This window comes from Alligator mississippiensis, chromosome 5 (assembly GCF_030867095.1).
Source record: "Alligator mississippiensis isolate rAllMis1 chromosome 5, rAllMis1, whole genome shotgun sequence".
In the NCBI taxonomy this organism is placed as follows: domain Eukaryota; kingdom Metazoa; phylum Chordata; order Crocodylia; family Alligatoridae; genus Alligator; species Alligator mississippiensis.
Genome location: NC_081828.1, coordinates 154,969,890 through 154,991,746, shown reverse-complemented (window position 1 = coordinate 154,991,746; position 21,857 = coordinate 154,969,890). Strand labels below are relative to the sequence as shown.

The 21,857-nt window shown below is 44.8% G+C and overlaps 1 protein-coding gene across 3 annotated transcripts in view; it reads left to right on the top strand.

Moving 5' to 3' along the window:
- CREB5 (cAMP responsive element binding protein 5) overlaps positions 1 to 21,857 on the top strand; it is a 379,878-nt gene that overhangs the window by 57,463 nt on the left and 300,558 nt on the right. For 2 of the 3 annotated variants that reach the window (XM_006276942.3, XM_019498044.2), the window contains exon 4: positions 12,427 to 12,548. The exons of the other annotated variant lie outside the window; for it this stretch is intronic. In XM_006276942.3, coding sequence (XP_006277004.1) covers positions 12,427 to 12,548 — 122 coding nt within the window. The remainder of the gene's footprint in view (positions 1 to 12,426; positions 12,549 to 21,857) is intronic. 3 annotated transcript variants of the gene reach the window in all.

The window sequence follows — 21,857 nt, the reverse complement described above, 5'->3', positions numbered from 1 at the left end:
TTAAATGTAGCTTAAATCTAGCTTAAGTAGAGGGCTAAGGGCTGGAGAGGCAAGCAGCCTGTCCTAGGATCAAGGGCCAGAGGGCTAAGCATCAGAGACAGTGCAGTGACAGGGGTGCAGAGTGAGAGATGCAGGCAACAGGGACCAGGGTCCCGAAGTGAGAGATGAACACAGGGACCAGGGGCCCAGAGGCACAGAGAACTGATAGGGCTGAGACTGAGAGAGCTGACCCCAAATCAGTGGGCCAGGGCTGGAGGTCAGTGGCCAGAGGAAAATGAGGCTAAAGATAAGAGAAGAGGGCTGAGGCTTCTACAGGGGACAGAACAGTGTACAGAGTAACATCTGCAAGGCTTGGGCACGGCTGTAGGGGTGGAAGGAGGCCACACATTTAGTCCTTAAGGCACGTAGGACTGGAGGGAGCAAGAGACTGAGACAAGGAGAAAGAGAGAAAACCTAGGCTCACCTGTCTCTGAGAGCAGCCTCCATTCATCATTTTCCAGCACCAAGACATGGCAGGTAAGAAAGCAGGGTGAGACCCTGGGTAGCAAAGGCAAGGGAGAGCCAGGATTGAGATGGCCGTTAGGGGGGCATCATGGCAATCCTAGACACATCTTCTGATATAGGGATTTTTTTTTCCAACCCCCATTTTGAAAGTTTGAACACTCTGCTGTTGATTGCTAAGAAGCAGGGTTGTTTTTTTTCATTGCTCATGTAAACCTTGGGAAAAATTAAATTCTGTAAAGTTGGAGATGTTTTATTCTTGAATTTCATAATGAAAAATAGAAATCCTATATGGGGAGGAGGTAGGCTTTCCCTTTAGATATTTGCCTCCTTGTCTTTCTTTTTTGTTTCTTTGTCAAAATTGTTTCTGTTATCAGTACCTTCAAAACCTGCAGCAGCAATTGCCTTATAAGAAAGCTATGTGCAGTTAGACTTTTCCATTATCACATGGGATAACCATATAAAATAACCGTCTTTTAATATTGTACCCTCTTTTATTTACTTTTCCAGCAAGGATGAAAAGAACTAGTTAAAAATATATTGGGCAGAATCTATTAGCATGTGTGAGTTTAAGGAAGCTACAAGAGTTATCAGTCCTCATGCTTCATTTGACATAAGCTGATTGGCAGTTTGGGACGAATATGAAACTTCCATTTTTGGTTTATTTAATATCAAACAAATATCATCATCTCAATGGTATTTTTACTTTTCTGTGGACTTCTGTTGTTATCAGGGCACTGGAACTGACAAATTAAAAACCAAATAAAATATAGTTTGAGAAATCTTTTCAGGTGCACCTTTTGTGGTATGAATTCTCTTCCTCTTTCCTACAAACTGTAGTATTATTTTATAAGTGAAGGATAAATATAAAATGAACCTTAAAACTGTGGCAGTGTCTTCTGCAGAGCCTCAGTGAAGTTGATGCAGGCATATTGATTTATACCAGGCATGGCCTGGTCCATAATTTAACTTGGGTCTGTCCAACTGGCAGCCCATGAAGGGTTAAATTACATCCCCTGGACTCCTGCCCAGCCACCGCTCCCCTGCATTGTTCCAGCTGCAACAGCAGCCAGAGTCTCCAGGCTTCTCTAGGGTGGTGCAGTGCTGATGACTAGGGAAACTGAAGGTGAGCCTGGGGCCATACAGATGTGCACTGCAGCAGGGCAGGGTGGCAGGTAGGTGCATGGTTCAGTGAGGGAGGGGGTATGTCTGTGCAGTGAGTGGAAGCTCATGGCTCACCCTGGTGTGGCCCACAGGGCGTGCATTCCTACCCACTTAAAAGTTGGACGGCCCTGACTTAACTCATTATCAGAGTGTTCCACTACATTAGTTCAGTGTGTTGGCACTGATAGAATAAGGGCAGCTTTGTTCTTCCATCTGATAATTCCTGCAACAGGACACTGACCCTGAGTAGATAACACTAAATAGCAATAGATTTCCTGGACTGAACTGGTGAAGAAGGAATTGTTACCTTGATAAGTACGTCATTAAAATATAAGTGGGTGTCAGGTGGCTAACATGAATGCTATCTTGAAAGATGACAAAACATTTTCTGGAAGGTATTGGGGTAAAGTCAGCCTTACTGTGTGTTAAGGAAAGGAGGTAAGGGATTTCTATCATTTTTCATCAAAAAGATGGGATGTTTGAGATAATTCGGGCTCAGAAAAATACCTTTCTCTCCTGCCCTGGGACTGATGTCCCACTATTAGAATCACAGAATATTAGGATTGGAAAGGACCTTAGGAGGCCATCTCGTCCAATCTCCTGCTCAAGTAGGTTGTTCCACACAGGGCTTTGTCATTCCGGGCGTTAAACTCCAAGGATGGAGATTCCACCACCTCTCTAGATAACCCATTCCAATGCTCCCTCCTAGGGAGAAAGTCTTTCTTAATATCCAACTTAAACCTCCCTTGCTGCAACCTGAGACCATTACTCCTTGTTCTGTCATCTGCTACCACTGAGAACAGTCTAGCTCCATCCTCTTTGGAACCCCCCTTCATATAGTTAAAAGATGCTATCAAATTTCCCCACATTCTTCTCTTCTGCAGACTAAATAAACCCAGTTCCCTCAGCCTCTCCTCATAAGTCATGGGCCCCAGCCCCTAGCCATTTTTGTTGCACTCTGCTGGACCCACTTCAACTTTCCACATTGTTTCTGTAGTGGGTGCCCCAATACTGGACACAATACTCCAGATGTGGCCTTACCAGTGCAAAATAGAGGGGAAGAATCACTTCCCTTGGTCAGCTGGCAAGGCTCCTACTAATGTAGCTGAGTATGCTGTTATCCTTCTTTGCAACAAGAGCACAGTTCTGTCTCATATTCAGCTTATTGTCCACTGTCACCCCCGGGCCCTTTTCTGTTGCTTAGCCAGTTGGTCCCAAGCCTGTAGTGGTACATGGGATTCTTCTGGCCTAAGTGCAGGACTTTGCCCTTTTCCTTGTTGAACCTCATGAGATTTCTTTTGGCCCAATCCTCCAATTTGTCTAGGTCACTCTGAATCTTAGCCCTACCCTTTAGTGTATCTACTACTCTCCCCAGCTTGGTGTCATCTGCAAACTTGCTGAGGGTATACTCCATCCCATCTTCTAGATCAGTTATGAAGATATTGAACAAAAGCGGACCTAGGACCAACCCATAGGGCCCTCTGCTTGATACTGGCTTTCAACTGGACATCTATTAATGCAGACTAGACTAAACATTGATTACTACCCATTAAGCCTGATGATCCAGCCATCTTTGTATCTTCCTTACAGTCCATTCAGTCCCCTACTTCCTTTGTTTGCTTTGAAGAATGCTGTGGGAGATGGTATCAAAAGCCTTGATAAAATCAAGGTATATCATGTCCACTGCTTTCCCCACATCCACAGAGCCAGTCATCTCATCCTAAAAGGCAATCAAGTTGGTCAGGTATGACTTGCCCTTGGGGAATCCATGCTGAATGTTCCCAATCATCTTCTCCTCCAAGTGCTTCCTTGAGGACCTACTCCATGACTTTTCTGGGGACTGAGGTGAGGGTGACCAGTCTAGTCCCCTGGATCCTCCTTCTTCCCTTTCTTAAAGTTGGACACTATATTTGCCCTTTCCCAATTGTCTGGGATGTCCCCTGATCACCACAAGTTTTCAAAGATAATGGCCAGTGACTGCAATCACATCAGCTACCTCCCTCAGCATCCTTGGATGCATTGGATTCGGCCCCACGGACTTGTACTCATCCAGATTTTCTAAATAGTGCCTAACCCATTCTTTCATCACTAAGGGCTGCTCGGTTACATTTTGCAGAGGCATAGCAAGCAGTTTTTGTGCCCAGTGGCCAGGGCAGTAGTAGAAGCTGAGGTGTCAGGAATGGTGGGAGTCAATTTTGTGCTTCAGTTTAGCACCCAGTGCTGCTGCCCTACTGGACCACCTCTAGTTAAGAGATTGACATTTTATACAACATGCAAGCCCTTCACAGAATATCCCACTATTACAAATCATGACTCCATTAGCAGTAAAGATCCCATGAGTACCCTCCCAGCTCTCTTTTTCTGGAGTAACTACCAGTCAGGGCAGTCTTCTCCATAGCTGTGTAATGAACAGCCTTTCAAGTTTTAGCACTATCCTGTTACTCTGACTTTGTTTTCATTGCATGAAAGTAAAAAATGGGTAAATACGTAAGTTTGGTGGAGCTCCACAGCTGAGCAAGCCAAATCCCTATTATTAATGCAGACTAGACTAAACATTTTTTAAAAAAGATGATGCATCAAGTTACAGCCTTTGGATCTGTGCTGTCAGACATCTACATTGTAGATGAATAGCATTTGCAATGGTTTAATGGTCAATACTATAAAACTTAAAAAGCTGAAGGTTTTTAAATAAAAAGGGTTTTGTTTTTTTGTTTTTTGCATAGCCATCCTTTGGTTCTGTTGCTTTTTTTCTGCCCAGCATCATGCTTTAATATTTCCACTCGTGCCTTGAAAGATGCGAAGAGCCAATTCTGGTGTAGCAAAATATCCTCTGGTAGATAATTCAAATAAACTCTTAGCATAACAAGCTAATGATACATTTCCTCCAGCACTGTGCTTATTACAGCTACTGTTTCAAAGACCATCCATGAAGATTGATCCTCCTTTTTGGGACATTACTAACATAGTTTTTTAAAGAAAATCAACTAAACGCTGAAACAATGACTGAATAAATACATTCCTTCTACTTTGGTTAAGTTTTAAGACTTCCTGTTACTTTACAACATGTATTTTTAAAGAGTCTGTAGAGGGCCTGATTGTCAGGTCTGCTGATCAGGTTGTCAGATCACATTCAGTTGGGACCTGATTTTCATAAGCGGTCAGTACCCATCAGGGCTGTCCCTAGGGGTGGGCGAATCTGGGTGGCCACCCCAGGCCCCGCGCTTTGGGGGGGCCCCGTGGAGCCAGGTGGAGCAGCGGCAGCGTGGATCCAGCTGCTTACTACCCTCCCCGCCCCCTGCCACTGGTGGCAGCTTCTTTGGGTCTGGGGCCCATGGGATCGGAGCGGGGGTGGGGCCTCACCTAGGCTGATTTGCCCCAGGCCCCACACCCTGCTTAGGTCACTTCTGGTACCCATTATGGACTTAGTGCTGGATTCTATTTAAAATCTGGCTACTTGTTATGGTGCTGAAACTGGAGTTGAAGCCTCTACAATATGGTCCTTAAAGTGGGCACTGAGTTCTTGAGAAAATCTTTTCCATAGGGCAAATACATTAACTGATAATTTGTACATGATTATTTATTTATTTTTTTTATTGATTAGATTTATGGGTGCTCCTTGCCTTTTGAGTGCGCTAGACTCAAGTTCTATTTTTATGGCTTACTAAAACTCAGTGTCTGTCTTGGTCATTCTAGCAACAACCATGTGATTCTAAACTCTAGGTTGACAAGTATTTTTACCATACTTCCAAAGGCACTGTTTATGAGGTTAGATAATGAACAATTTCTGAAGCACTCATATGATGACTGTAGGCTCACCACCAAAAGCTATGACTGGGGGGCTGAGAAAGAGTGGAAAGGAGAGGCAGTTGATCTGAGCCAGACACTGTGGAGAAGAGGTTTGATCCAACAACAGCTGGAGTGAGCTGGAAGGTCCAGAGCAACCTGGCAGATGCTGGACTATGTATCCAGTGGGAATGAGATAGTCCAGATGACAGTCTAACCTTTAGCAAGTATGCATTGCACACAAGCATGAGTGATAGTAGCAAAAGGCTGGTTCTTACAAAGCTGGAAACAGACAGATAGATCATGGCACGGTTTGCTGGAAACTATTGATATATCTTCAGGTATTGGGAAATGGGAATATTTTATTATTTCTCTTTGAGGTCTTTCCTAGATACAGGTTTCCCTAGCTTTATGCTGTACGTCCATTCCTAGAAAACAGCATAATGGCTTAGGACCTCTTCAGAAAACTATGAGGAGGCCACATCTGAAAGTTAAGTCAATGGATATATTTGATATGAATAATTGTTGTCCAGTGCAAGGGAGTAATAGTTTAGTTCTTAATTGCCACTCCTCTCCTCTCCTTCGCATACAAATATACAAGTTGCATATGCTAGTTTCAGGGATGGAGCACAATGATTTTGTGGGAATGGCTGTGGTTGAGGCATATCTGACTTAGCTAGTACCCAGAAGGACTATAAATCTTGTAAGAAAACTTTTCATGGGTTTCCTAGCCTGATTTCAAGACCACAGAAGTTCAGATAACAATATAGGCTAAGAATAGATCATCAAAAAGCCTGACACTGAATCTATCCAGTCTTCGCAGGTTAGTTTAAGCTGCATAGATTGAATCAATAAAGAAATGAACTGAATTCACTTTTGATTCTGGAATTGCGGCCACATGCCTGCAGTGGCCCAGGCCAGAAGCCGGGAGACGCTACAGAACACCTCCCTGGTTGCCTGGAGCAGACAGCTTGGGTCAAAGCTAGCCCATCTACCCTGCAATGGAAGCTTTGCTGGGGAGATGCAAAGCATCCTGGGATGCCGGGGGACTATGAGTTAACTGAATTTGGAGGGGTTCTGGGACAGAAGTTCAATAAACCGATTTAACCTAAGGCACTTAAGTCTGATACTACATCCATCCAGGTTTATCTTAAACTGGTTTGGGCCATTTTTAAAGCACTTTATGTGCACTGAACTTCTGTTGTGTTACAGATTTGAACTGTTTTCTGATCACTTATACTGGTTTATGTATATTTTTTGTCCATAGCCATATAAGCAATTGTCATTGTCCTGTCAGTCTTTACACTTTTGGATAATCATTCAAAATAGCTCTTTGAGGGCAGATTCTGTTACCTACCCATGTTGAGTAATACCTGCCTCCGCTGTTTTCAGAGCAGTTATTTGTAGAGTAAAGGAGCACCTTAACAAATGCAAGTAGAATCTGGCCTTCAGTCCTCCATAACTACTGATTACCCCTAAAGTTTTGATGATATAATACATTTGTCTGCCTTTTATTCATGAAATAGAAGTATTTGATGCTGTTCCTAATCAGTAGCTACTTCATGTATTCAGCTGTGTGTGCCTCAGAAACACTTTAATACCAGAGCTGTAGCTCCTGATCTACTAGAACAGATTGCTATAATGCATAACTTCTTGGTGAATCATGCATTGTGATGAAGATTAGCCACAATTCAACTGCACAGATTCTTTTTAGATCACTTTCTCTATAGATTTAGGTAGCTGATTCTGCAAGGCAGAGGAATTTAAATTTTTGTGTCTTATTTGTTTTTTTGTTTGTTTTTTTGCAGTTATCTTAGTGGGGATAGATGGAGCTCTGACTAAAGCCTTCTTGAAACCCTATTTTTGTACTGGTTTGTGAAAATGTATAGCTGAATTAATATCAGAATAACTTCTCATAAAATATAATAATTTATATTTACCATAAAGTCTAAAACTAAAGACTCTGGAAGGTTTTGGCACTGCTCAGCTTCAGTATAACAAAGTAAATTGCTTTTCAGTAAAGTAGAGTTACCGTTCATCCCTCTGGATATAAAACCTGTTCCTCCCTCCTTTTTTATAGTACTTTGTATTCAGTACAAATTCCAGGCTCTGGGCCAAACTCATCTCTGGTGGAGCTCCACTAAGTTCAGTGAGGTTACCCTAGAGATTAATTTGGCACTACTTATTTAGGGCATGATCCTGGGAAGCTTTGGGTGAGCTCAGCTCCCATTGATGTCAGCACCTCCTAGAATTGGCTCCTTATACTGAATTCAGTGAAGATACTTGGAAAGTCTCATGTTCCTGGCTGTGGGTAGGACAGTAGTTAGCTATGAAACTAATAAATGAATGTACACGCATTCACAAATATGAGATTTTTTGTTTCCTTTTTCATGTGTTATTTGAACATCACAAATGTAACACTCAAGCCAAAAGCAAGAAGTGAGAATTTTAAAGCTGAGGATATGCTTTTTATGTTACATCAGTATGTTCCATTAAATGTGTCTTTAAAAAAATGAGGCGTTACTGAATTTAACTTACAGATACACATGAGGACATTTATCAAATAAAAAGAAGAGACTTTGAAGTTTTAGAACCAGATTTTCCATAGGTGTAAATTGTCTTTAATGAAATTGGGGAAGCTGAATTGATTTTTATAACAGTAGAGGATCTGACCCTTTATTTCCAAATGGAAATTTTATTTCCTTTTATACGCATTCCTTTTGTGTTCCCTTTGTTTAGGGGTTGCTATGTGTTGCTGTGCTGATCATGTAATGATCATTCTGTCACTAACTGTTCCCCACAACAGGGAAATATAGGGGCATATTAGATTCATAGATTCATAGATGTTAGGGTCGGAAGGGACCTCAATAGATCATCGAGTCCGACCCCCTGCATAAGCAGGAAAGAGTGCTGGGTCTAGATGACCCCAGCTAAATACTCATCTAACCTCCTCTTGAAGACCCCCAGGGTAGGGGAGAGCACCACCTCCCTTGGGAGCCCGTTCCAGACCTTGGCCACTCGAACTGTGAAGAAGTTCTTCCTAATGTCCAATCTAAATCTGCTCTCTGCTAGCTTGTGGCCATTGTTTCTTGTAACCCCCGGGGGTGCCTTGGTGAATAAATACTCACCAATTCGCTTCTGTGCCCCCATGATGAACTTATAGGCAGCCACAAGGTCGCCTCTCAACCTTCTCTTGCGGAGGCTGAAAAGGTCCAGTTTCTCTAGTCTCTCCTCGTAGGGCTTGGTCTGCAGGCCCTTGACCATACGAGTTGCCCTTCTCTGGACCCTCTCCAGGTTATCCACATCCTTTTTGAAGTGTGGCGCCCAGAATTGCATGCAGTACTCCAACTGCGGTCTGACCAGCGCCCTATAGAGGGGAAGTATCACCTCCTTGGACCTATTCGTCATGCATCTGCTGATGCACGATAAAGTGCCATTGGCTTTTCTGATGGCTTCGTCACACTGCCGACTCATGTTCATCTTGGAGTCCACTAGGACTCCAAGATCCCTTTCCACCTCTGTGCCACCCAGCAGGTCATTTCCTAGGCTGTAGGTGTGCTGGACATTTTTCCTCCCTAGGTGCAGCACTTTGCATTTCTCCTTGTTGAACTGCATCCTGTTGTTTTCTGCCCACTTGTGCAACCTATCCAGGTCTGCCTGCAGCTGTTCCCTGCCCTCCGGCGTGTCCACTTCTCCCCATAGCTTTGTGTCATCTGCAAACTTGGACAGAGTACATTTCACTCCCTCGTCCAAGTCGCTGATGAAGACATTAAAGAGTATCGGTCCAAGGACCGAGCCCTGCGGGACCCCACTGCCCACACCCTTCCAGGTTGAGACCGACCCATCTACCACGACTCTTTGGGTGCGACCCTCTAGCCAATTCGCCACCCACCGGACTGTGCAGTCATCCACGTCACAGCCTCTTAACTTGTTCACCAGTATGGGGTGGGATACCGTATCAAAGGCCTTCCTGAAGTCTAAGTATACGACATCCACCCCTCCTCCTGTGTCCAGGTATTTCGTAACCTGGTCATAGAAAGAGACTAGGTTGGTCAGGCACGATCTGCCCGCCACAAACCCGTGCTGGTTTCCCCTCAGCATAATCTGCCCTGCCGGGCTCTCACAAATGTGAGCCTTGATAATTTTTTCAAAGACTTTACCAAGGATGGAGGTGAGACTGACTGGCCTATAGTTGCCCTTGTCCTCCTTCCTCCCCTTTTTGAAAATGGGGACCACATTAGCCCTTTTCCAGTCCTCCGGGACTTGGCCCGTGCTCCACGAGCGTTCGAATATTCCCGCCAGTGGCTCTGCAATGATGTCGGCCAGTGCCTTCAGCACCCTCGGATGGAGCTCATCCGGGCCTGCCGATTTAAAGGCATCCAGTTCTTCCAAATGACTCTGCACCACCTCAGGATCTACGTATGGAAGTCTGGCACCTTGCTGCTGCCTCTCTACAACCCCAGTGAGAGACTTGGTGTGCCCCTCACTTTGGAACACTGAGGCAAACAACTTGTTGAGGAGTTCAGGCTTGTCCCCCCTATCTGTCACCAATTGTTTCTGCCCATTTAGCAGTGGTCCTATTCCTCCCTGGGCCTTCCTTTTACTCCCAATATATCTAAAAAACAATTTCTTGTTGTCTTAGATCCTGACCCATCTCCACTAGGTATATGGAGCTACATTTTCCCCACAGAACTCACTTAAGTTGTGAATATTAACTGAAGTCAGATTTTGGTCCAGCACATGCTGCTGAGATTAGTGAGACAAATATTATTTTAATCCTTTTGGGATGGATTTTAAATAATTTGGGAGATGCGAGTGACTAATTCTGATGGCAGGTTAGTCAGAAGGTGGGTCACAGAACCCCTCCCATGCAACAAAATAATCAGTGGCTTGAGTTGGGTTGGGAATTGTGCATTGAGGAAGAAGAGAAGCTTGTCTTCTTCGTCTCTTTTTCTCTTCCTCCCCCTCTCTCTCTGTTTATCTTTAATGACTATCTGGCCATTCCTTTTTGAGTTTGAAGGGTTTGTATCACAATATTTACCAGTTTGCCAGATATTTGTAATATGTGAACAGGTGGATCTAGTGTTTTAAACCATGCCAGATTTCTGTCAATAGAGCTCTGAAGATAGAAAAACTGAGGCAGATGCATTAATGTTCTGTCCCAGACTAAAGTGAGAGTTGGCATTTAGAACAGCTTACCAAAGAAGCCTAAAAGATTTTTTTTTTCCCTCTTGAGCCCTTTTGGCTGTAACGTTAAAGAGAATCCAGTTCTTTCTTACCACTTTAAATGAAAAGAAAAGATTTGCAAGAATTGGGGACATTAAAATTTAATTTTATTTACTATTGCTTGTCTTTTTAAAAATGAATTACAAAACTATTAACACTTTCCTTTCACTTTTTTGTGTAGATGAAGCCCTAATTATTAACTTTTAAATAAAGTTTCTGATATAATTCTAAGGCTTTCCTCAAAAAAATGGAACCAATTAAATGAACAGGGCGTCTGCCTCCCTTCACTTCTGTTGTGTTATCCACAGTATACAATATGTTTTTATGTCAGTCTTTCAACAATTCAGGCACAGGATTGCATGGCTAAATCTTTGTACTTGTACCCTGTGGCTATATATATACCGTACTTACACACATCTAAGATGAGGTTTTTTCCCTCCCATTCAACAGGACTTTGATCCTGAGCCTGGGGTCAGATTTAGAGCCAGTCACTGCTCCCCACTGTCACCTGCCCCCTACAGCCTCTGATTTCCTTGCCTTTGTTCCCACCCTCTCCCACCTTACCTTCCACTTGCAACTATGTCTCCAGCTGGGGCTCTGCTCTGGCTGGAGGTAGGGAACACAGAGTATATGGTGCCTCTGGCACCAGCCCAGCCACACAGCAGTGACAGCAGCTCAAGCCTGGCTCCAGGGCCAGGGTTGAAGCTGCCATTCCCACAACAGCTGCTCTGTGGTTGGACTGGGTCTGAAAGCAGCACATGCTCCATGCCCCTTGGTCCCGGGCCAGAGAAGGTCCCAGCAACAGCTGGAGCTACAGGGGGAAAGTAAGTAGTGGGAGGGGAGGCAGCAGGAGGGGCAGTGGAAGTGGGTGGGGAGGGGCAAGTAGTGGTAGGACAGGTGCAGGCACTGTGGGGGAAGGGCAGGTGTGAGGGGCTACAGGCATAGGAGGGGAGGTGGTATGGGGGGCCAACCAGAAACTGCAGGTAAGGGTAGGCATCAGGTTGCTGGTGCCAGGGGGGAAAGGTAGGAGGCATACAAGTGAGGTGAGATAGACGGTATGAGTTCTGCAAGGCAGGTGTAAGGTGTGTAGAGGTGGGAGTCAAGGGAGCAAGTGGTGGAGTGGGACAGGCAGCAAGGGGCAAGAGTCAGGCCCCTTGACTCCTCTGCCACCTGCCCATCACCACCTACCCTCTGCCACTGCTTGTCCTGCTGCAGCAGCTGGGGGGAACAAATTTAAGATGACCCTCCAAAAAGTAGATTCTAGACATGGAAAATCATAACAAATCTATGTCTAGTTTCCATGTCTAGTAGCTAATCGTTTGGGAGTTGTCTTAAATTCAGAGTCATCTTGCTTTTAGGTAAATACGGTATTGTACATGGATGTGCAGGTGCATCTAGTAAATTACTTGCATACAACTTCTGTAGCTTTATGTACAGATACAGTGAGCTTTATGTACAGTTACAGTGATGAGTTGTGCAAGTTAGGGGTGCACAGTTGTGTATCAACACAATTGTGAATTTGGTCCCTAAACTGTATCTATTAAATGCACAACTACTGTACGCGGCATCTCTCACACCATTTCAAAATTCAGTGCCTCTGCTTTGCATTGTTTTTAATTATAATGCAGTAGAGGGATGCCAAGAAACAGGTAAATATTTCTCCATCCACTGGTTATCTGAATGTGTATATTCTGTTTGTCCTTCTTTTACTGCAAAGCATCCATTGTAGATCCTTTTGATATCTATCCTCAGACCAGACTCCTACACCAACACGATTCCTGAAGAACTGTGAGGAAGTGGGCCTCTTCAATGAGATTGACTGTTCCTTAGAGCACGAGTTTAGAAAGGCACAAGAGGAAGAGAACAATAAAAGGGTATGTTTTAGTGCACTGGTCTCTTCCCTCACCTAACTCCTCTGAGTGTGTGTGGATGCTGTGTGAAAACAAATCTAGCTTCATTACCTGATAGTAACCATTTTAGTTGGTAACTAGATGGCACTATAGATTGTGACATGTTTTCTAACGATGGAAATCATGGATAAAAAAATCTAACTAGTTAAATTTCCTGAAGTATTATTAGCACAATGTCCAGCTTCTGATTTCTGGATCTACACGTGTAAGTAAGCTGTTATGCAAACTGCACACCTCTGGAGGGACTGTCTTGGTAAATTCTGTCTTGCACAGATAGGATTTAAAAACTGATTCCATTTACTTGCTGTGAAATGTTTTAGAGGGTGCAGAGAGGAACCAGCACAAAGACTTTTGATTTGTTTTCTGCTCTTGCCAACTGTGGCTTTACTGAATCTCTAGACTTAATCAGTATCCCTGCTAACTTGACCTAATTGTGTTGGTTGTGTTTTTAATAAAATATATGAACTAAAAGGAAAAATAGAACTTAGAGGTTAGAAAAAAGCCACTGTGTATGAGATCATGTATACCATTTTCATTTTCTCTCCAATTGCTCTGCATGTCCACAGAGCTAGACTGGGGCATCTAACTGATTTAGAATCATAGAGAAGTTGGACTGGAAGGGACCTCCAGAGGTCATCTAGTCCAACCCCCTGCCTGAGGGAAAATCATCCCTGTACAAACCATCCTATAAAATCCATAATCTAAACTCTGCATAAGGCAACTGTCAACCCTGACACAACACAGACCTAATACCCTAGCCTGCCACAGGTAAATCAGGGGATCCACAGCAGCCAATGTCCAGCTTCTATGAAATATTTTCAGTATATGTTCAAGAGACCCAGGGTAGAGGGTCATGGCCCCCACTACAGAGGAAGGCAAAAAACCCCACAGCCTGTACCAATCTGACCATGGCATGAAAATCCTTCCTGACCCAAAATATGGTAATCAGTTTGACCCTGAGCAGAAGGGCAAGACACTCTAGCCAGGAACCTCTGTCTTTGGTAACAGCAGGAGCATTGGCAGACTCCAGTCAAAGTCCCTAGCCTTGGCTGCAAGCAAAAGTCAATGCCTCTGAGGGAAGTTTAAAAACACCCTGAAATATATAGCAGAAAGTGGGTGTGGGCAGCAAGCAGAAAAGCCCAGAAGCATAGCAAATATCCATAGTAGAACATAGGCATAGCTACACCTAGATCATTCTTGACCAGTGGCTAGCCAACCTCTTTTTGAACACCTCCAGCGATGGGCGTCCAGAACTTCCCCCGGCAGTCCATTCTACTGCCTCACTATTCTAACAGTGAAGAAGTGAAGAAGACTTAGAAGGAATTAAGTGTACTTACATGCTCTAAAACAATGGTGCTCAACCTTTTTGGCTGGTGGGCTGGGCAGACAGTGCCCAGGTGCTTTGTGGGCTGAATCCGGCTGGTGGTCCTGATCCAGCATGGGGCAGTTCCCCATCCAGCTGCACAGAAGGGAGCAGGGGGCATCCTGGCTTCAACCTGTCCCCATGGTGGGGAGGGAAGGGGCATGGCCCAGCCTAAAACTGGGCCTGCAGGGGAGGCAGCATGGCCCAGCCCCAACCCAGCCTTACAGGGGAAAGGGGGCTTGACCCAGTCCTGCAGAAGGGGAAAAATAGGGGGTATGGCCCAACTGCAGGGATGAGGGGAGCGGGCATGACCTGGCCCCAACTGGCTGTACAGGCTTGGGGTTTGGGAATTTGGCAGTGGGAGATAGTGGCTCTATTTATTGCCACTGGTCCCCTGCCTGCAAATTTCCTGATCTGTGGGGAGTCCTGCAGGCCAGATACCTATGGCTCTGAATTTGGGCTGCATTTGGCCTGAGCACCCCTCAAAAACATCATCCTAGCACATTGGCTGTCATAAAAAAACTGCAATAATTTATAAGTAATTATCACAGAGTTCAATATAGTTAGGAGACAAATAAGGGTGATTGATGAATTTCCAATGCTTTCCAATATACAGCCAACCTTTTGGTTGCTTGACTAACCTGATGCATGCAAGGCTTCCATTCCTTTCTTTCTACTGTGGGGTGACCCGTTGACCCATAGCTCTCTGCTTCCCCTGTGAAACCTTCAAATAACTTGTCAGTTAGTTCAATTGGCCCAAATTCCCTATAGCCTTCTTGTTGCCTCTTAAATTGTCACTCCCTGAATTGGCTCCACTACTTCTAAAGATCTTATTCCAGGGCCTAGGTATTCCGATGATAACCTGTATCTGTTTAACTTGGGTTTTAAGTGAGGCCTAATGCTAAAGTGAGAGGAAGTTGTAGACAGAGCAGCACTCCTGTCTGCTGCTAAAGCCAGCAGGAGCTTGCCTACATCTGTCTACCTTGAGTAAGAAACATTTTGTTGTAGTGTCTCTTTCTCTTTGGCTGTGGTTAATGAATGCTCTGCATTCTGGTTCAATCTCCTTTTACCACTGTATGGTGTCAGTCATTTTGCTGGGTCTTGGCTGCAGCTGAATTCAAATTCCATGGACCCTCAGTCTTTGCCTGTTGAAGTGCACAAGTGGAACTTGTGAATTCCTAAGTTAGCAACATTAAGAGAGATCTTTGAGGTCCTAAAATATTTGTATGTGGAAAGAGCTAGGCTGATTCTTGGAAAGGAGTTGTGGCTTACTGCTAAGTTGCCAAATGGGAGATGAGATGTATTGAAAGGTCATAGGACAGGAGTCCAGAGGTTATTTGAGAATAGCTTGAAGGACACTAGAGATTGATCCTGGTGAATTTTGGAGAGTCACTGTTATGCTGAAGGATGGAAGGGAATTCAAAATATGAAGGAGCTGAGTTGCAGTCATAGGATGGTAAATCACTATAGCCTGCTATAAAGGATGAATGTTCTGAAACAGCTGTGGAATGAGAGTAAATGTGTCTAATTTTATGGTTAGTGCCATATCTACTTCAGAGGGGAGAACTGTTAAATTTATGACAATAGGACATTTTTATATATTAATATTTTTACACACATTCTCAGTGCAAAAGGTGATTCCTATGCAGTACCTGCTATTTATTTTGCAGGGATGACAGGAAAGCAATAATCTCATGATCTTGGGTCCTTTACAGTTTACCACAAATGATACAGTATGATGTTGCAGAGTCAGTTTCAGCTCAGAAAAGATAGTTGCACAGTCTGAGTAAGATCTAGACTAGGGCATCATGTTACCTGACAATTACCAGTTGTTTAAGGACCTCTAAAGGTCTTATTCTTTCTTCCTTGTACCAACCACTGGAGCTGCCCTAGGCTATCTCAAGGGAGCAAATTGAGTGTTTTTTTTCAAAAGAAAAGTCACAGAAGTGAGATAACCTGTAACATTTGTTCTTTGTTTCCAGTTAGCTTGCTACATATTCATTCTTATATTACCAATTTAGTGGATTTGTGGATGACACCAAGTTAGGTAGAGTTTCAGCCATTCTGGAGGGCAGGGGTAGGACCCAGAATGATCTGGATATACTAGAAAAATAGTCCATAAATCAATTAAAAAAGGACAAGTGTAAAGGCCTGCACTTGGGACAGAATAACTGTATGCACAAATACAGACTGGGGAATGATTGGTTAGGCTGCAGTACTGCAGACGAGGACTTGGGGGTTACACTAGACCATAATCTCAATATAAGCCAACAGTGTACTCTTGCTTAAAAAAATGCCAACAGCATACTGGGTTGTGTTAATAGGAATGCCACTTGCAAATCAAGGGAAATGATTCTTCTCTTCTATTCAGCACTGGTGAGGCCTCATCTGTAATATCGTGTCTAGTTTGGGGCTACACACTACAAGAAGGATGTGGATAGATTGGAAAGAGTCCAACACAGAGCAACAAAAATGATTAGGGGCCTGGGCAGCAATGTTTAAGAGGAAAGGATGAAAGAACTAGGGTTATTTAGTCTAGAGAAGCAAAGACTGACAGAGGATTTAATAGCAGTCTTCAAATACCTGAAGGGTGATTACAGAGAGGATGGAGATGGGCTTTTCTCTGTGGCCATAGGGGACAGAACTACAAGCATAGCCTCAAGCTACAGCTGGGAAAATTTAGACTGGAGGTTAGGAGGAACTTTCTGACTATGAGGGTAATCAAGCATTGCAGCAGGCATTGCATAGAGCATTGCATAGAGAAGCCCGGAATCTCCATTCTTTTCAAAAGCAGGTTAGATGGACACTTATTTGGGATAGTTTAGTCAGGAATGATCCTGTCTTGAGCAGGCAGCTGAACTAGATGACCTCATGAGGTCCCTTCCAGTCCCACTTTCCTATCATCCTATGAGCTGTAAAATATGAATTTGAAACTGGCCCCAGCAAGGCCATACACAAACGCAGCAGACAAAGGATACACTAGAAAATGACTCTTCCAGTCGCATGTGTTCCTAAGGTAAGGCTTCTAATAGTCTGGTTTTGAAGTAAGAATTTCTCTAATTTTTGCAGTGTTGGTAAATTGATTTAATGTTAGCAACACAGAGATGTTACTAATGACTGAGGAAAGGCCTCCAAAATATTTTCAGTCTGGTAGATTCCTCTTGCTACATTGGACTATGAAGAAATGTATATTTTAGCCTAGTTTACATTATTGTGGCTACAAGAGAACGTACCTTGACACAAGCTCCATAAAAAGAAGACTTTTTTTTCTTTGCAAGTCTCCTCATTTGAACAACTACACCACTAGTCCAATAAATTATATATTTTTTTAAACATGTAACCATGTGACATTCATAAGAATTTCTGTTATGTTTAAACTGTGCTGGCACTCCAAATTACCTGTGAAAGCCTGAATCCTGTAGCTTGTAAACATGACAAAAATTTCCCCTTGTGTGGCTTAATGGCGTCACACATTACAATTTTGCCCAGGGGTGGGCAAAATGCGGCCTGCGGCCCAGATGCTGCTCACCGGACTATTCTATCCAGCCCGCAGGGCCCTTAAAAAATTTATAAAATGAATATTTATCGACCCCCAGTTGACTGCCATGTGGCCCTCGATGGCTTGCCAAAATGCAGTAAATGGCCCTCTGCCCAAAATAATTGCCCTCCCCTGCATTACATGTATGTGAGTTTTGGGGAGTTAAAAGAGTTTGCATCACTGCAAACTAAACAACATGCCAATATAGTTTAGTTTACAACATTGCAACTTGGAACATTGCAGCCATTAGTTACCTCACTCCCTGGCCGTGGGAGAGGCAGGCATGCTCCACAGAAAAAAAAGATTGGGTCCCTCACTGCTTCTGCCTTCAGCAGGTTCCTGTGGCTGGCAGGACACCTGGGGCTGCCCAGGAATGCACTGGCTTGCCCCTGGGGTAGTGCAGGGAGGTAGCAGGATGGTGGCTGAGTGTACTGGTGGCTGGAGAAGGTGGCAGGGACAGTGCATGGGGTGCAGGGCTACCTGGGAAGGCTGCTAGCTTCCCCAAACCCGCCCAGGCTTCCAGCATGCCAGGCACTATCCCTCCCTCCATCTCTGGTCACCTGAACATCCAGCCACCCTCCTGCCACCTCTCCACACTGCCCTAGGGGCAAGTCAGCCCATTCCTGGGCAGCCCCAGACATCCTGCCAGCAGCAGGAGCCTGCTGAAGGCAGAAGCGGTGAGGAGCCTGATCCTTTTTTTCTGCAGAACCTGCCATGGCCATGGCCTCTCCCATGGCCAGGGGACGAGCTGACAGATTAATGGCACAGATTAATATCCCCCTGGCTACAGAACAAGCAGAAAAGCTCTGCCAAAAAAAAAAAAGGGAGATCAGGCCCCTCACCACTTCAATTTAGGGAACATAGAATGGAGCCCTAAGGACTATAACCCCATCACGTGAACCAGCGCCCCTAGTGTTAGTGTACTAACTCTCCGAAGAAGTCTTGTGGATAAATCACTGGATTGAGAGTCATGTGATCTGAACTAATTTCTCAGCCATGCCAGAGACTTCTTGCCAAGTCATTTAATACTGCATGGCTTAATTGCCATCTGTAATACATGAATAATATCCCTTTCTTTTTTCCCACACTGCCTTTCCTGTCCATTTTTACTGTAAGTTGTTTATAACGTTTCCAGTGATGGTGGCTAATAAAGGGCAGCCTTCAATTTCATTTGGGCCTCTAGGTACTATTGCAATGCAAATAATAATAATTGAAACTCATGATGGAATGTAAACGACAACAGTTCTATTCCCTATATACCCTTCCCATCAAATGGCAGCTAACCATTAGGGCTGTGTGAAGCTTTAGGTGGTGATTCGATTTGGAGGAGATGTGTATCAGGGGACCAGATCCAAATTGGTTTATAGCTCTCTGAAAAGATTTGGAGAGCTTTGGCTTGGACAGTCCCTGGTGGCTGCAGCAGGGAGCTACAGCTGGTCTCAGAGCTGGTAAGTAGGGGCGGGGAAAAAAATGAGAAAAACCCCAGGATTCATTGCTCCTGCAGCAGCCTCGGGGCTTTGAAGGGCTCATGCAAGGTGGGTCTCCCTCCCACTGGCAGGAACAGTGAGTGCGAGGGTATTTCTTGTTTTTGTTTTTTTTTCTTAAAGGGCCAGAGCTGTGGCAGGCCGGGCAGCCAGGGAGGGACTGGGGGAGCAGAGGTATGGGTTAGGGGTCTCATGCAGAGCCCTCCATGCAGCTGGGGGGCAGCAGGGATTGCCCCTCTGTCCAACAGCACCTGGTGAGCCGGCACTTTTTTTTTCCCCAAGTGCCTGGAGCTGGGGCGGGTGGGGTCACCATTGCCCTGCTAGAAGAGAGGGTGGGGGATGGGTCTGGGTGATTTTGAGATTCAGAGTTTTGGCATCAGCTGAATCTCTGAATCAGATTCAGCCGAATTGATTCAGGACAGTGATTCGAATCACTGAATTGAATCACTGTCCCCACAGTTGGCTGAATCCAAATCTGAAGCAACTACTAGCCACTTTGCACAGGCCTGCTAGCCATCCCTATTCAAGCAATGTCTAATCTCTTCAAACCGGATAAGGTATAATGACAGAACTATTTGAAAGAAATTGTTCTTAATTTAAGCATCCTTTATTTTAGAAGAAACAAAAATAAGTTAACTTCTGGAAATAAGGAAAAAATAAAAATAAAAATCTTTTGCTGCCTAAGCCAGGGATCCATCTATCTATGACCTGAGATAGCAATTGATAGAGGCAAACTTTGCAACCCAAACCAACAAAGTAGGTAGCAGTTGCAGATCAGATTATCATGTCAGCCTGCAAGCAATGCATTTTAGTTTATGCTGCCCTGAGCAGTTTGTATCCAAAGCATTTGTCATAGGTTATATTTGCAGCCACATGACCTTTGCTGCTACTGGGTAGGGCCTGTTAGAAAATTTGTTCCCGAGCATTGAGCACGGGTTTAACAAAGTAAAGTCAAAGACAGGAAGGGGCTTTGTTTGTTTCCAGTCAGTTAACTGGAGTTACTTCATTTAAATATCTCACCTGAATTATGTACATGACAGAAGAAAGCAAGAGCTGGGGATTATACTCAGTGGGTAGGGATGGAAGTTACACACAAACCAGTTTAAGTGATCAGAAACTGGTTTAAACCTACAACAGAACAAAAGCTCAAGGCAGTTTAAGATAAACTTGGTTGAATGTATTGTCAGACTTAACTGATTTGGGTCAAACTGGTTTATGAAACTTTGTGTTTCAAGTTAAAGCAGAGTCCCCAGCATCCCACCATGCTTTCCAGTGCTGGGCTGAGCTGTGCTGTCCGCTGCAGAGAGAAGGGCTGGCCCCACCCCTTTGTCAGCCAGTGGGCTGGCTGACAAAAGGGTGAGGGGGCAAGCCCAGTTGAGGATACAGCCCAGCCTACAGGCCCGCTCAAGCAAACCCCAGCTGGAATCTGGGGCCAGGGAGGGGGAGTTAAATACCCCTTCCCATGCTCAAACTTATTGTTGGCTGCAACTGTGGATTACAAATCCCAGAGGCACTTGGAAGCAGGAAGAGGAAGTGATGGGCAACCCTTCAGAGTCCTATTGCTGTAATTCTGGACTGCAAATCCCAGAGACCTTGGGGTCAGCAGGAAGAGGAAGTGAACACACAGCCAGAGAGCTGTACTACTACCCCCCAGCTTCTGGCTTGAGCCACTGAAGGCATGTGGCTGCATTTCCTGAATCAAAGGTAAATGCCTGTTCACTTCTGATTCAATGTAATCTGTACAGCTTAGACTAACCTCAAGGCTAACATCTGTGAGAGCCCAGCAGGACAAATTATGCTGAGGGGAAACCAGCACGGGTTCGTGGCAGGCAGATCGTGCCTGACTAATCTAGTCTCTTTTTATGACCAGGTTACAAAATGCCTGGACACAGGAGGAGGGGTGGATGTCGTATACTTAGACTTCAGGAAAGCCTTCGATACGGTATCCCACCCCATACTGGTGAACAAGTTAAGAGGCTGTGACTTGGATGACTACACAGTCTGGTGGGTGGTGAATTGGCTGGAGGGTCGCACCCAGAGAGTCGTGGTAGATGGGTCGGTTTCGACCTGGAAGGGTGTGGGCAGTGGGGTACCGCAGGGCTCGGTCCTTGGACCGATACTCTTTAATGTCTTCATCAGTCACTTGGATGAGGGAGTGAAATGTACTCTGTCCAAGTTTGCAGATGACACAAAGCTATGGGGAGATGTGGACACGCCGGAGGGCAGGGAACAGCTGCAGGCAGACCTGGACAGGTTGGACAAGTGGGCAGAGAACAACAAGATGCAGTTCAACAAGGAGAAATGCAAAGTGCTGCACCTAGGGAGGAAAAATGTCCAGCACACCTACAGCCTAGGAAATGACCTGCTGGGTGGCACAGAGGTGGAAAGGGATCTTGGAGTCCTAGTGGACTCCAAGATGAACATGAGTCGGCAGTGTGACGAAGCCATCAAAAAAGCCAATGGCACTTTATCGTGCATCAGCAGATGCATGACGAATAGGTCCAAGGAGGTGGTACTTCCCCTCTATCAGGGGCTGGTCAGACCGCAGTTGGAGTACTGCGTGCAATTCTGGGCGCCACACTTCAAGAAGGATGCGGATAACCTGGAGAGGGTCCAGAGAAGGGCCACTTGTATGGTTAAGGGCCTGCAGACCAAGCCCTACGAGGAGAGACTAGAGAAACTGGACCTTTTCAGCCTCCGCAAGAGAAGGTTGAGAGGCGACCTTGTGGCTGCCTATAAGTTCATCACGGGGGCACAGAAGGGAATAGGTGAGGATTTATTCACCAAGGCGCCCCCGGGGGTTACAAGAAACAATGGCCACAAACTAGCAGAGAGCAGATTTAGATTGGATATTAGGAAGAACTTCTTCACAGTTCGAGTGGCCAAGG